Source organism: Sciurus vulgaris (genome assembly GCF_902686455.1).
Source record: "Sciurus vulgaris genome assembly, chromosome: 8".
NCBI classification, from domain to species: Eukaryota; Metazoa; Chordata; class Mammalia; order Rodentia; family Sciuridae; genus Sciurus; species Sciurus vulgaris.
The window spans coordinates 114684155-114699331 of NC_136468.1; the positions used below are offsets into that span (position 1 = coordinate 114684155).

Consider the following 15177-nt stretch of genomic DNA (forward strand, 5'->3'; position numbering starts at 1 on the left):
TGTGAGTTGGGTAAGTTTTCTTAGTTCCACCTGATGTTAAGAATTATCATGTAAGAATAATTTTTTTAAAAAGTACAGAATCCCAGGCCCAACATCTCTAATTTGGTAGACATAAGGTGGGGACCATAGGATTCATATTTTTGACAAATGCCCAGGTGAATTTTCTATTTGGGAACATTCAGAAAGCACTGATCTGTGAAGAAGAGACTTAGTCATTCTGTGTAAATCTGACATTATTAATTATAACAAGCAGACACAAATGGTACAAATGTTAAGTAAAAATACTGATATCATAAAATTACTAAATTAAAAATTCCTTCACTAAAAGATACCATGCAATAAATACCTGCCACAAACAAAAGAAGACAGGTACAAAATAATACCAGCAGAATGAACAACAGAAGAGTCTCTTGCAAGAAGGTTAGCTCATACCTCAGAAAAATGACAGGCAATATCAAGTTTGAATAAGGACACACACTTGATCCTGCTGTTTTACTCAAGTCCTGAAATAATTTTACAATGGAAATGTTGAACAGCAGTTAACAATAAATGTAGTGGGCTGGGGTTGTGGCTCAGTGGTAGAGCACTTGCCTAGCATATGTGAGGTACTGAGCTCGATTCTCAGCACCGAATATAAATAAATAAAAACAGGTTCATCAGCAACTAAAAAAATACAAAAAAGAAAAAATAATAAATGTGCTACAAGACTACGGTTATGTGTCAACATATATGAATATCAAAATATTGAATGAGAAGGCAAATCAGAGAATACAAGCAACAGTGTTCCAATTATATGAACTTTAAGAACAGAGGAGCTAAACAGTTTGTTGATCATGCACACATACATATTATACAACACCTGAAGACAAAAAAAGAGAAAACTTAGAATGGTTATGTATAAGAAAAAGAGGGAAATAGAATTGGGGAACACAGTGGGATTTCTTAAATAGGATTTAAGGTAGAGAATACTTAAGTATTTGTTTTATCATTTACTAAACTGTTCAGTCATGTATATAATTTGAATATAGTCATGTTGTATATAATTTGAATACATCAATTCAAAAATAAGAATAAACATTTATTAGACAATTACTTTCTTCTACCCACTGTGAAAGGAACTTCTTGATAGTCCATTAAAGATTTACAACACCCTTATATGACATGCATGCTCTCATTTTACAGATAAGGAAGCAACCACAAACTTGCTTATGTCCCAGTGGCTGCTAATAGCCAGAGCCAGAGTTTTAATCTATCTAACTCCAAAGTCCTATGCTATCTTGCTTTTCCTACTGATGTTAGTTATTAATATGTCTGAAAGTCTTCCAAGTACTTTATACATAACTTTTACGATCCTCCATTTTTACAGATATGGGAATTGAGGCATAAACTATATGATTTATCCAAGAAAATACAGCTAAGTGGTGATGCTGATTTATGTGACTGTCTCCCTTTATACTCTACCGTCTTCTAATTCTAACCTCTCTGTGATCCATATTCATAATTTCTCCCTTTCTTCTACTAGCTATCATTTTTATTATTCTTTCAAAATATCTTTTTAGTTGAAGATGGATACCTTTATTTATTTTTTATGTGGTGCTGAAGATGGAACCCAGTGCCTCTCACATGCCAGGCAAGTGCTCTACCATGAGCCACACCAGCGCTCTACTAGCAACCTTAATTCAGGATCATTTCCTATCTCTTAGGACCTTAGACTGCAAAATCCTTGCTTTCAGTATTACTCTCAATAATATACCCTCTTCACTGCTTCTACTGTGATTTTTACAAAATAAAGTTCTAACTAATTTCAGCAAGTTTATTAACCTAACATGGACATCCTATAAATAAAAATAAATACTGGGCTAATATAAAACAAAAATCAGTTTAATACCTTGGATTAAAAAACATTATGCTGAAAATATACAAGGTCCTATTTCCATCCCTCACTGTAAGCAGAGTACACTGGCAGTCACATTGTTTATACCCTAGGCAAAATGAAATTGAAGCATTTTGCTCAAAAACATTGACTGGCCCCAGAAAATTTTGTCTCATCCTGTCATCTAGAGGATCCCAACCATAATGGTTAGCATCTTGCCAATCACTCTGAATTAAATTTTGTTGATCTACAAAACTCCAAAGATGGGCCAAAGGGTTCAACCAAGAAAAAAGAATTCATGCTGCATCAGACAGAAAATGTTATTACTGAGAGTTGGTTTCAAAGGTGTTGAAAAGTTAAAAAGGCAGAAAGGGAATGATGAGAAAATCCCCATCAATAAACTCAAGAAACCTTAGCACCCCCAGCTCTGGAGGAATGATGGGAGAAGATAGAGTTCAACAAGGCTACGTGTCATGGCTACCCAATAGAAGCAGAGCCAGGGGCCTAAGACAAAGAGGAGTCATACCACTGTTGGAAATGCTCACTGAGCAGGAGAATACTCTCAGTTCTCTCCTCTGCCAGGACCTCTCTATACCTGAAACCACATTCTAAGAGTCTGGAAATGTAGATTGCAGGCATCAGTTCCTATGACATAGAACTCAGCAGGGAAAGGATAAGGAATAAGTCAAGAACAGGTAAATGACTGTCCCCAAAGAACTCTCAATCATATTTTTATGGCTTATTCTTTCTTTCTTTCTTTTGCATTAAATACTTAGAAGAAAAAAGGAACTTATTGTATGTACAATACAATGTACTTTTTCAATACCTGTTTATATTTATAATAACCAAATTTACCAAATACCAAATCATATGATAATCAAATTTACTATGCCCCTAATCAGGAGAGGCAGTGACAATGTATTTATGCTAATATGTAGATAATATGCTAACTATATGAATTTGAGAAAGTTCTTGAACAAATAAGATTAACATGAAACCACATAATCAAAACAAAGGTAAATAATTTTCGTAAGTTTTTTAGATAAACTTTCTTATTATGTTTACAAATTTAAGATTGATATATACATTTTCACCTCAGAATCAGCCTTTAAGAAACCTACAGTTTGGTACATCATTTCAGTTTCTTCTGTACTTGCTTAGAGTCAGGCTCCTACTATACAAGAACTCTTGAAGGGCAGACTTGATTCTTTTATGGCTTACTCTTAAATATGAATCCCCCAAATGACTCAGAAGCAAAGAGCAAGAAAATAATTATTTTTTAAGAAGCAAAGAAAAAAAATCTCTTCTCGAGACTTCAAATGATATTGCATCCATAAAACAGCACGATGCTATTAAAAATCAAAACAAAAAATTGAGCTCCTTGGAATTAAAAATGGTTATTAAAATAATAAGTAAAATAATAAATAAAAGGTTGAAAGGTTAAATGAAACTCTTCCAGGAAAAAGTAACATTCCAGGCCAAGAAGTGAAAAAATGTACACCAAATTAATGAGAGCTCAACATCAATTAACCATAATCCTAGAAAAAGGACAAAGAAAGTGGAGTCAAGTATGTTAGATTATTCCTAGAGTTAAAAGACAAATCTCTGTTTTTAAAAGCCCAGTAATGCCCAGAACAATAAATAAATCATACCTAAGTGATGCTTTGTGAAATTTACCAAAGACCATAAAAGCTATAACTAGGACAAAAGCCAATAACAGTGTGAACCCAACATAAAACAGATTTTTTAATCAGGACTGTATTAGCAAAAGCAACTGATTATCAATGTCTTAAAAGTTATGAGGAAAAATATTTAAATTATTTAGAACTTACTTTCTTATTTGCAGTTGAATTATCAATCTAGTATCTTTTAGTCAGTCAGTCATGCTGAGACCAAAAGACCTGACAAAAGAACAACTTAGAGAAAGACATTTATTTTGGCTCATGATTTCAGTTTATAGCAAAACAGAATATCTTTGTTGAAGGATATGGCAGAGGAAAGTAAGTTCACGATAGTGAAGAAGGAGAGTGGGGGAGGGGGAGAGAATGAGAGACAGCACCACCAGGTGCCTGGGGCAAAAATAAACTCCAAAGACATGCTCCCAGTGACCTGCTTCCCCCAACCAACCCTACCTGTCTACAGTTACCACCCAGTTAATGCACTCAAAAGGATTAATCAACTGATTAGGTTACATCATTCGTAATCTAATCATTTCACCTCTGAACATTCTTACATTGTCTCACATGAGACTTTGGAAGATACCACATATCAAAACCATAACAAAGTATTGAAGATATTTTGACTTCTGACACTCTTTATCAAAGAAATGATTCGATGTTATGCTTTAGCAAAACAAAAGAGCCCACCAACAAAGTAAAACATTGGACTCTAGGAACAATTTCCAATCCAGGTAATCTAAAGAAAGATTCGAGGATGACAAGTGTACATCAGGTCAAGAAGGTAGGTAATGAGTCTAAATTGGAATGGGAGGGCAAAAGGCTTGGGAGGATACAGAAAAGGCAAAATTCCATACATTTGATATTCCATGAGAAACAGTGAGAAAGGGGAACAATATGAAGGAAAAAGCCACACACACACAATAGATATAATTCATTGAAAAAGGAATGTAATCATGGTACATAACAGGGAAAAGTAGAAATATTTTGCCATAGTAATGTAAATACCATCTAGTAGCTTTTAGAACCCACACACCAAAAATAAATAAATAAATAAAATAAAATAAAAAGGACAAAGAACAAATTTATCAGACCTGAAGATGAATAATTAAAACTTCAGATGGCAAGAGCCGAGAGGTCACAGAGAAGTCAACAGTTTATTCTCATATGCAAGGTGGGCAGTCAAATGATACTGTCTATAGTAGGTAGGACAATACAGGTGTAAATAATGTCACAAAGGTGGGGTGGCAAACAGAGAAATTGGGAATAGTTTAACTAAATTAGAAAAATGTAGAAGGAAGTATGTGAGTTAAAAATATCATTTATTATAACAGGAAAAAAAATCATACATTTGAATAAATGAATCTAGAAATACTTGAATTTGAGATTAAGATAATTACCAGAAGAAAAAACTAAAGTAAAAGAGTATCCTTCTGGTGAGTGGGACTGTAAGTAGGTATAGGACAGAAGGATGATGTTATATATAAGACTCTGTACCACCTGCCTTTAAAATCATGCTTCTTATTAGTTTGGAAAAATACATGTATGAGGTGCAAAGGTTTATAGGCATGGAATGTAAAAGGCATGAATTCACATTCTCTTACTCAAACAATAAAAATAAATTGCTACAGTGACCCTTGCTATAGATTGCCAAAAATATCTCAGTTGTTTTCAAAGATTTTCCCTCTAGGCCACCCGTCATTCAAAGACACTACATAGACTTACAAGATACTGAACATTCAGCGAGCTCTCTGGTCTTCAGTCCATGCAACCCATCAGTAATCAAGCTCATTATCTAATCCCTCAGGCCTCTAAAAGCAGGAGACAGTTGGCAACACTATTTCTAAATAAATCAATCTATCCGCTCTATCTTATTAAAGTACGTAGCTTTTTGAAAAAATGAAATAGAATAAAATAGAGAATATAAGAATGCATAGTATGCAATATAAGGGAATGGTTTTTGTTTCACATACGTGTACAGGTGTTCTTCAGTCTATACAACTTTAGCTATCAAAGCCCTTTTACATCTACCAGTGTTACATTCTTCTTACTATAGAGTGGGGTTGGGTCTTTTATTCCTATTACATTTAGAAAAAATAACAGAAAAACTTCAAAGAACTAAGCCTTTCAGTCTCTCTTTTTTTCTTTCTTCACAAGGCCTTGAAGACATTCTAGAAAAGGGAAATATTATTCATCACTACCCTAGCCAATTACAGAAACTTCTCTTAGTATAAAATGCTTTCTTTGAAGATTAACCAGACCTGAGTAAGACTGCAGGCATCCCCCAGATATCATGTGTTACCTAAAGCAGAGGAAAAAAATCCTATGCATAGTATTGATATCATAATCATAATCTCATCTGAAAAAATCTATAATTACAATGCCATCAATGAAGGGAAAGTTTTAGGTCAAAGGGAAGGAGGTGGAAGTTATAGCAAATGAAAAGTCCAAAACTGCTAGTCTTTATAGATGAAAATCTGAGTATGCAAATCAAGACCATGATGCAGGGTGTGTATGTATGTGAATACTACTAGATTACAATGGCCAGAGACACTGAGGATTTGTTTTGTGCATTTGTGTAAGCTAGAAGTCTAAATAATCATCTGCTCTATGCTGTTCTTACAAAGAGTGATTAAGCTTCAGTTTCATTTGTTTAACAAGTATGAGAGGCTACTTCATGCAGACATTGTGCTAGGTACTTGGGATATGGCAGTAAATCAGACACAAACTTCTGCCTTCTGTAGAACTTACATTCTAGTGGGGCAGATAACAAAAAAGTAAAATTTAGGTGGGATAGGGTGGTGGCAGTAGTGGGGATGAATAGTGAACTGTGAATATATTTTGAAGACTATAATATCAACATTACTAATTAGGTGATTATGAGGATTAACTGAGAACCTTGTAAAATTATCACAAAGCACTGGATACAATCTATACTGGTGAAACAATAGCTAAATAAATACTATTCATTTAAAAATTCACTATTTTCTAAGGGCCTTGTAAATAATCATGTAAGGCTTTTTTTTTTTTTTGATTGGGAGAACACAAATGCATTTTCATTAAATTATTAATATACTACAATTCAGAATTAATGAACTCTAAAATATGAAGTCAAGATATTTCAGAAGATTTCTCTAAGTGTTTTCTAAAATAAAAGTGCTAAAAGCAAAACTGATTTAAAAAAAAATTAAACAAGGTCTAGGAGGAGCTCTAAAATTACATGGGGAGGGCTGCTGAGGTAGCATTTATGGAGCACTTGTATATCATGAGCAAAACCCTGGGCTTAACCCACCAACATGGCAAAAAATAAAAATTATAAGGGAAAGATACACACATTGCTCGATTAGTGTTCACGGAAAGGTTATAGGCACAATAAACCCTGAAAAATATCCAGAGTGGGGAAATCCACCCAGAAACTTTTTACAGAGTAGAAAGTCATGAGTGGTAGAACTCAGCTCATTTTGGGTAGCTTTCTGATAGAGGTGTCAGTTTAAAGCACAAAATTGCAATAGTGCCTCTTATACTCAGACTGAATTAAGTATCTTCCCTATATTCATAACCTTTCTAACACACAGCCAAAAGAACATATTTCAGAGTAAGGCAATGCCCTCCACCAGCTCCAAAGCTACTAAAATAGGAACTAGTCTTTCTTTTCTTTCCCTGATCAAGGCTCTGCCACTGTCTGTACTATTATTGTCTCCCTCCCTGATGTGTGTTCTTGTCTTTTTTTATTATTCATGTAGATTTTACAAAGGTAGTCAAGGATTTGTGTGTTAAACATCAGGGGCTGTGGAAATGGCAGAGCTACCATAAGAAGGGGATTACTATGTTTTGCTATTGGTTATTTAGAAAATAATTTTAAAGCTGGGTGTAGTGGCAGATGCCTGTAATCCCAGTGGCTAGGGAGGATGAGGCAGGAGGATCTCCAGTTCAAAGCAGTCTCAGCAATTTAGGGAGGCACTTAGCAACTTAGTGAGAGTTGGAGTATATACATGAGGAGTATGATTAATAAAAAACAACAAAACAAAAAACCCTATTTTTTTCTTATTTAGGAAATTCAACTAAAGTTGAATAACCTGGTTAATCTGCTCTACCACCTGAGCTCTTGGTTAAATTTGCATTTTATATACATGCACAAATACAAAATATTTACGTAATATCTTATTTACCCATGTGTCAGAAACCAATTAAGTCATCAAAATAACTGAGCAGCCCAAATGTATGATATGAATGAGAATTTATAATTTCCTATGTTGAAAAATTATTTTTCAGATTCATTTTGTCCTACAACAAAATATGGTTATGAATAGCAAAGTTTGTATTTTAGAATTTCCATCAATGTGCTTAATATAAACATGTATATTTGTATATATGTATACATGCAAATGTACACATGTACCTGTACCCAAAAAAATTGTACATGTACACCCCCCTCCCAAAATTCTCATAAAAATATACACACTTGCATTTAAGAACACACACACGTACAAACCTTTTTATCCTTTTAAGGAGCTAAATATCTATCAACAAAAGGTGGCTTCATGGTCTCCTTAAGATTAGTGATGATCAAAGCTTCAGTGTATTTTTATTTCCCTGAAGGTACTACCTGCTGGTACTCAGAACTTGAACTTCATAGCCTCTAGAATTGTAGGGGGAAAAAATTCTATATATCTATAAATTACCCAATCTTTAGTATTTTCTTATAGCCACATGAACAGACTAAAAAGAACACTCTAATAATGCTATTTTACAGGACCTGTTAATTTCTCTTATGAATGAAAATATTCAAAAAAAAAAATGTTTAAAAATCCATCATTTTCTATCATTAAAATCTGATAAATGTGATGGGAAAAAAAGAGAAGTTTGTTTATTTTGAAATTATTTTAATTTAGCAATAGAAAATATCTCAGAAGAAAAAAGTAAACAGAGAAACTTTTACTTCATGAGCATCTCAAACCCTCACTTGTTCACTAATCCATAAGATGAAAAGTTTTGTCAAAAAGCATTCAGCCACCCCTGTAAAAGAAAGAAAAATGGCATTGTTTAGTATACATGAGCTTTTAATTGTAAAATTATTTGAACTGCAACATGCTATAATTCTTTGAAATCAGAACCAGTTATTTGAGAGCCATAACTAACTTTAATCCAAGTGAGCATAAAAGAAGACATGCTGAGATTTAAAATCTCAGAACTACAAGGTCCTTAATGATTATGTGGGTTTTTTGCACAGGTATATTTTAAAACTCACAATCAATACTCATGTCTTCCTGAACAAAACAACAAATATTAATTATATGACAGAATAGTTGATAAAATCAGCAAGTCAGTTCAAACTAAAGACTGAAGACTAGCACAATGACTCTCAACCACTACATGGTGCAATAATCATTCAAACACTTGTTCTAATCATATGAAAACCAAAGCTATCTTTTCTGCAGAACACTACCTAAGCATTAAAAGCACAGGGCTAGAGATGTTACTCAGTAGCAGTGCACTTGTCTTGCATGTGGCTCCCCAGCTCTGAAAATGATACCACAAAAAACATAAATAGTAAAATTATAATGTTAGATATACCTTTTAGTACTATGATACTAAATAAACAAAAACAATTCCATTACTAGATGAAAGTTATAAAATACTTCTAAATACTTATTTTATTAAGTACTTAAATTGCCTATGTTATTCAATTAGATTGATATGACTAAAGGACCAGCAAATGCATAACTCCTTTAAATTACAGTACTCTGGGCATTAATTCTGACTGATATAATTATAAAATAAGGAGGAAAAAAACATTGTAAAGAAAAAAGATGTCACAATAATTTAATCTAGTCAAAGGGAAGCTTCTGGTTATATTTCCCTTGCCATCATTTCAAAATGATTTAAACAGTGACATGATTTCATGGCATAACATGAAAAGCTTATATTTTTCTGTAACTTATCTCACAAAACACTTTATTTGGTCTTTATGGTTAAAAAGTATCTAAAAACTGGTTTCAACTCTGTAAACACTGAAACAATTTTTTAACTAGTAGAAAAATTTTTCTAAGCAACAAGCATCCAAAAGGTTTCATATGCTATTCCACCACTTATGAGCCATACAACTTAAAGTTACTTCAACTCCATGCCTCAGTTTCTTCCTGAGGATTGAATGAGTTGACTCACAGTCTGTGGCACAGGGTAAATTGGAAAAAGATAAAGAACCTGAAGTTGATCACTTAATTAAACTAACATTTACTCAGGGCTTTATGGATGTAAGATAGCACTAGACTACATTCTACAAAAAAATAAATATATGTATTTATAAATATTCATAAATACATTTATATATATTTTATGTAAATATACCTATATATTTACATAACATTAAATAACTAAACAGGTTTTACTCAGAACTCATAATCTTACTGTAACATGCAGACATATCTAAGTATGACTCAAGGCAGAGAGTGAAGTCTGGCAAGAGAGATAAAAATACACTGCTAAGTGTGGGTAGGGGAAAACCTTGGATTAAAAAAAAAAGTGAAAGAGGCTTATATGTTGTTCCAGAAGGTGTAACTATGCACAATGAGTGCCATTATCATAGCAAACAAGCTTCATATCAAGTTAAAGAATGACTTTATATTAATTAAAATTATCTGCCCATGGAACAGGAGACAAGAAAAGCAGAAACACTGTGTTTGAGAAAGAAAACTTAACAAGAGACTCTATTACACCCTTTCCTTTATTTGGGCAACTATAGCCCAGAAATATTCTAGGGTTTCAGAATTCTATTTTGGTGTTCTTTTCAAGATTTCACATTTCAGAGTTAACATTTCTCATTAGTAACATAAAAAATATTTCTGAACTGACAAAGGAGATTTGAGTGACTTGTTTCCTTCCAGCTCCAACTCTTCATGATCTTAAAATATCATTTTCTGGCACTTCTGATTAAACTAGTGTAACCTAATTAAGAAATCCATCTGACAATATACATTCAGATCACCTGTCATTTAAAAGACAGTATCAATTATGAAATACCTAGTATTTAAGAGATTTAGTTTTGAAAACTTGTCTAAATAATTGCTCCAGACTTTATCACCTCATAAAATAAGAGAGGTACCAAACTCCCAAACTGCAGATGACGCAGAAAGAGTAATATGAACACAAGATTACAGAATAAGTACTGAAACATATACCAAGTCCTTCCACTAAACTTAACTAAAACTGATAACTAGATTCATCAGGTGTCCCAATGACTTGCAATAGATTTAAAAAGCAAAAAGCCTTTGGAAAAGAATAAAGTTGATCTCAGTTCTCCTCAGTTTTCTCTCCTCCTATTTATACCTAAAGGTTATAATATCCTACTGTTAGTAATAGTAGTTAATCACAATAATAACTTCCATTTAAATCCTTAACCAAATCATTTTCTCAAGACCTTAAATGGTTTCAAGTCATTGATCTTTATTAGAATGCAAGTAAGAACTATTATCCTCATTGGATGAACTGGGCAGAGGGGCTAAATAACATAAAGCTATGACTCCTAGTAACAAAACTAAGGATAAGAATGTAGGCAATCTGATTCAGAGTCAGAACTCTGTCAAAATAATAATTTTCAAATGAAGAAAGTTTTATTTATCTCTTAAAAATCAACAAGATACAGTACAAAGAAGAACTATTTGAATATTGGTTCTGTCACGGAATATTTCATGACATATTGAATGCCTTTAAGTTACTTCCATGAACCTGAAAAATTTTATCAAAGAAAATGGTGCCTAGCTCACAAAGTTAGTATCAAAACAGTATGAAATATAAATAATAAATATCAGTAGATGCTTACAACATTAATAAGTCAAGAGATATTTCTGGGTATTAATGGTATTTGAATTCAAATAGTTCAATTTTCATTCATTCTTAGAGTCTGTTCTATAAAATTTACTTACACAATGATGTTATTAATAGGGATATGGATCAATTTCACAAAGAAACCAATGAATCCCATTATAGCAAATCCTATTGCTGTTGCCATGGCAATCTTCTGGAATTCTGCATTTCAAGACATAAAATTCTCATTAATTTTTTGCACCATCATTGAAAGTATGGGAAAAATAAAACTATCAGTAACATAAATAAACTTTTATTCATGCTAAAGTTATATTTATTAGGCGCTTCTCCTGTTCAATATATACCTACTAATAGTGAACACTTGATCAAGTTTTAAATTTTCATATTTGTTGACATTTAAGGAAACAGAACTGAAAGTGTATGTCTGTCATAGTGAATCCATTAATGAGCAATGAAAATATCAGCTCTTCTCATCAAATGACCTAAATAAGAGAAGAAAAAAACAAAAAGGATGGAGGAGAGAACACCTAGTATTTTTTTGAATGTTTTGATACAACAATTTTTACCATAACATACTAATTATAAAAGCAGAATTTTGTTACATGACACAATGATCAAGTTTATCATGATAAATCTAAAATTAAGGCTTTAAAAATTAAATTACATTAAGCACAATTTTGTAAAAAGATTTCAACTCTGATATGTCTAAGTGTCATGTTATTTCCTCAGGAAAGTTTCATCTGACCTCCTGACTTGGTCAGTCCTTACAGCACGTGCGTTCAGATCTCCTAATATCTTCTCTAACTCTAATTTCCTACCACAGCAGTGATTCAAAAACAATAACTTGCAATGACTTATTTATGGCAGTCTTCCCCGATAGATTCTTAGCTTCATGAGAACAAAGACTGTTCTCTATATTTATTTACATATTGTATTACACATAGTATTAAATTATATTCTGTATTATATCCCCAGTTTCTAACTCAATGAATAAAAGTAGACAACTTATGCTGTACTTTTTAATAAATGAATCATGATACATAACAAAATATACTTTCTAGGTTGGCAACAACCTATATTACTGGATTCACATTAAAAGTTTTGTTCACTGGGTGGGGACAGAGCAGAGAAGACTCAAGATATTTTTCTAGAAGTAATATGAAAGATGTTAAAATTCAAAAAAGTCATAAAAAGACTAACTTAATGTAACACGCAAAGTAAAGCTGCAATAACTAACCTTACACCACTTAAATATACATAAACAAATACATAAAGTAGTGCTGCATGCCTGTGATCCCAGCTTTTGGGAAGCTGAGGCAGGAGGATCACAAGTTCAAGAGCAGAGCAACCTTGGCAACTTAGTGAGACATCTAGTTCCAAAATAAAAAACAAAAGGTCTGAGGAGGTAGTTCAGTGGTAGACACCTCTGGGTTCCATGCCCAGTGCAGCAAAAATAAAGGGGGGGAAAAAAAAAAGGCCAAAAAAAAAAACACAAAACAAAAATTTAAAGACAACTGTATACAATTTAAGAAGTGATCATGTTCTAAAGCAATAAAAATGAAGAAATAATGTTGATAAAAGGGATGCAATGGTTGTTAATCAGGAAGATTTTAAATTCAACACTTAAGAAAATGCAAAGATTTAACTTTTACTCTCATGTTAATGGTATTACCTTTTCTATCAGGTTTGGTACATCTTTTAACAAGACGAATCGAGTCCTTCACAAACTGCCGACTTGGCTCAACAAACTGCATTACCTGATCCATAATTGTCTGTTTAAGCAAACAAACAAAAGTTGCTCAGGAGTATTACTTATCATATAACCAAGACTTGTTGAGTTATATAAAGATGTAAATGAGACAGTCACAAATTCATGTCTGACATTATCTATTCCACTTCATAAAACAAAATTAAACAAACAAAAGAACCAGTCTTCAAAGCCTAAATTTATATTATATTTGTAAATTCCAGGGAAACATCAGATCGGAGAATGTTATCCTTACTTACAAAGAATCACCTACTTAATTTAAAGAGGCTATCTCTATTAAAAGGTTAAGGAATTGACAACAACACATCCTATTTCTTACCCACTCTGCATTCCTCTCAATGTTTCTGTTAAGAAGTAATTTGAGAATGTAACAATTATTTTCTGTATTTTATTTTAAACTACTCATTAACCAAGAGCCTTAAATGAAAGCAAATTAAAATTTCAATCTTATTGTTATAAAGCATGCTTATACGCTATAAAAGGTGTATTGTGTGGAATGGACAGACAGATAAAATTTCAAAATCACAAAGATTTGCTAAAGTAGGATCCAGATTCTGTGAGGCTACTAAACTCCAAACCTTTAGGGTTTGAACACATCTTTTAAGGAAACAGGGTTATGTATTTCATCATATAGATTCTTTTGAGAGCTTATTAACCTAATAGAAACGTCATGCAAAGACACTGGTAAAAGAGCTAATAATAATAAGGCCAAGGCATTTAACTCTATCCCCAGTGCTTAAAACAGCAGTCAGATAGTGATTCAAAACCCTGGCTACAAAATGTAAACCTCTCTAAGCCCCAGTTTCCTCGCCTAGGGTGAGCAGTGGACAATTATATGGAAAAATCAAACACTTGGGATTTATTAGAAATTCTGAAAAATGTTCTGAAACAAAAAACAAAGTAATGCTTATTTTCTCCGTATTTAACTCTGCTGAAATCCTATGGTCTTAAACTTTATGTAATCATACCCATCGCGATAAATGCTTAAGGTTCTTTCTCCAGAAAAAATACACACTACAGAGAACACAGTATTCAAAGATCTGAGGAGATTCAAGAACCCACTACGATCTCTTCATTTAGAACCTAGATCAACTTACTACTATACGGAAGTCTTATAAGGCAGCATTCAAAAACACGAGCGTACACACACACACACACACACACACAGCGCCAGCCGTGCAGGCGACAGGTCTTCATCTCTGACTACAGCACAGAAGACACTGGAAATCCCCAGAAAGGAAGAGTTCTACTCCTAGGGACGGCAAAGGATGAGGAACCATGGACCGGGAAGGACTCAGTCCTGAAGAAACATGGGCCATCGAATTCCTCTTCCGCACATGGGGTAGACGCGGCCTTGGGTCTCAACTTCCACCGCAGGCGGTGCAGGAAGGTAAACCGAGGGCCGGACTCGGATCTCAACGAGTGGACCCTCTCACCGCCCACCGGCGCCGCCGTGGGAACCAGAAACTCGCCTACGCCCACCACCTCCCAGCACGCCCGGTTGCTCAAGTCACAAAGCCTAGCCTCCCAGCACGCCCGGTTCCCCCTTACCCCTCGGGTCAGCACCCTGCCTTCCTCGCCCAGCTGCCCCGATGCCCCTTGAGATGCTAAAGACACGTAGCACGGGCGCAGAACCACAAACGCCCACCGGAATCGGAAATCGAGTATCGGCCTACAGCCCGCCCACCCATCTGTCCTATTGGTTCTTTACGCTGGGACGTCAGTGCGCAGGCGCAATACGTCGTGCGTTTCAGCCTCGCTTCCGGGAAGAAATTCTGTGAGGCGCTGAGTGAGGGAGGGTGGTAGTGGCCAGGTGTTGCCTTTCTTCCAAGGTTTTGAGTCCTGTATCTGCTAAGTTGTTGCTCCGCTGAGTGCCCAGTACAGTTTCCTGCACCCCTCCAGCCCGACTTTACGCTATTTGCGTTCACAGCAAGAGCCCTGTGCGGCCTTGGCGGTGCTTGCTCTCTAGCAGCCGCTAACTAGGTAAATCTCTCCTAAATGGGTTCCCGTTGGATAGGATAATGAACTTCTCTTCA

The 15177-nt window shown here is 34.3% G+C and overlaps 1 protein-coding gene across 2 annotated transcripts; it reads right to left on the bottom strand.

Annotated features, from left to right (window-relative positions):
• Positions 1-8411: 8411 nt before the first annotated feature.
• On the bottom strand, positions 8412-14842 carry SEC61G (SEC61 translocon subunit gamma; the record flags this gene model as incomplete). 2 transcript variants are annotated; one of them, XR_013765519.1, is made up of 3 exons in its annotated part: positions 13046-13079; positions 11472-11574; positions 8412-8565 (listed from the first exon to the last, which is right to left on the bottom strand). XR_013765519.1 is itself a non-coding variant. In XM_079149921.1 (3 exons), exons 2-3 carry the CDS (start codon positions 13137-13139, stop codon positions 11468-11470), a joined length of 201 nt encoding a protein of 66 aa, XP_079006047.1. In that variant the 5' UTR covers positions 13140-13145; positions 14693-14842. The 2 variants fall into 2 exon arrangements, 1 of the variants encoding a protein (XP_079006047.1); XM_079149921.1 differs by lacking the exon at positions 8412-8565 and adding an exon at positions 14693-14842 and having other exon boundaries at positions 11468-11574; positions 13046-13145.
• Positions 14843-15177: the final 335 nt, after the last annotated feature.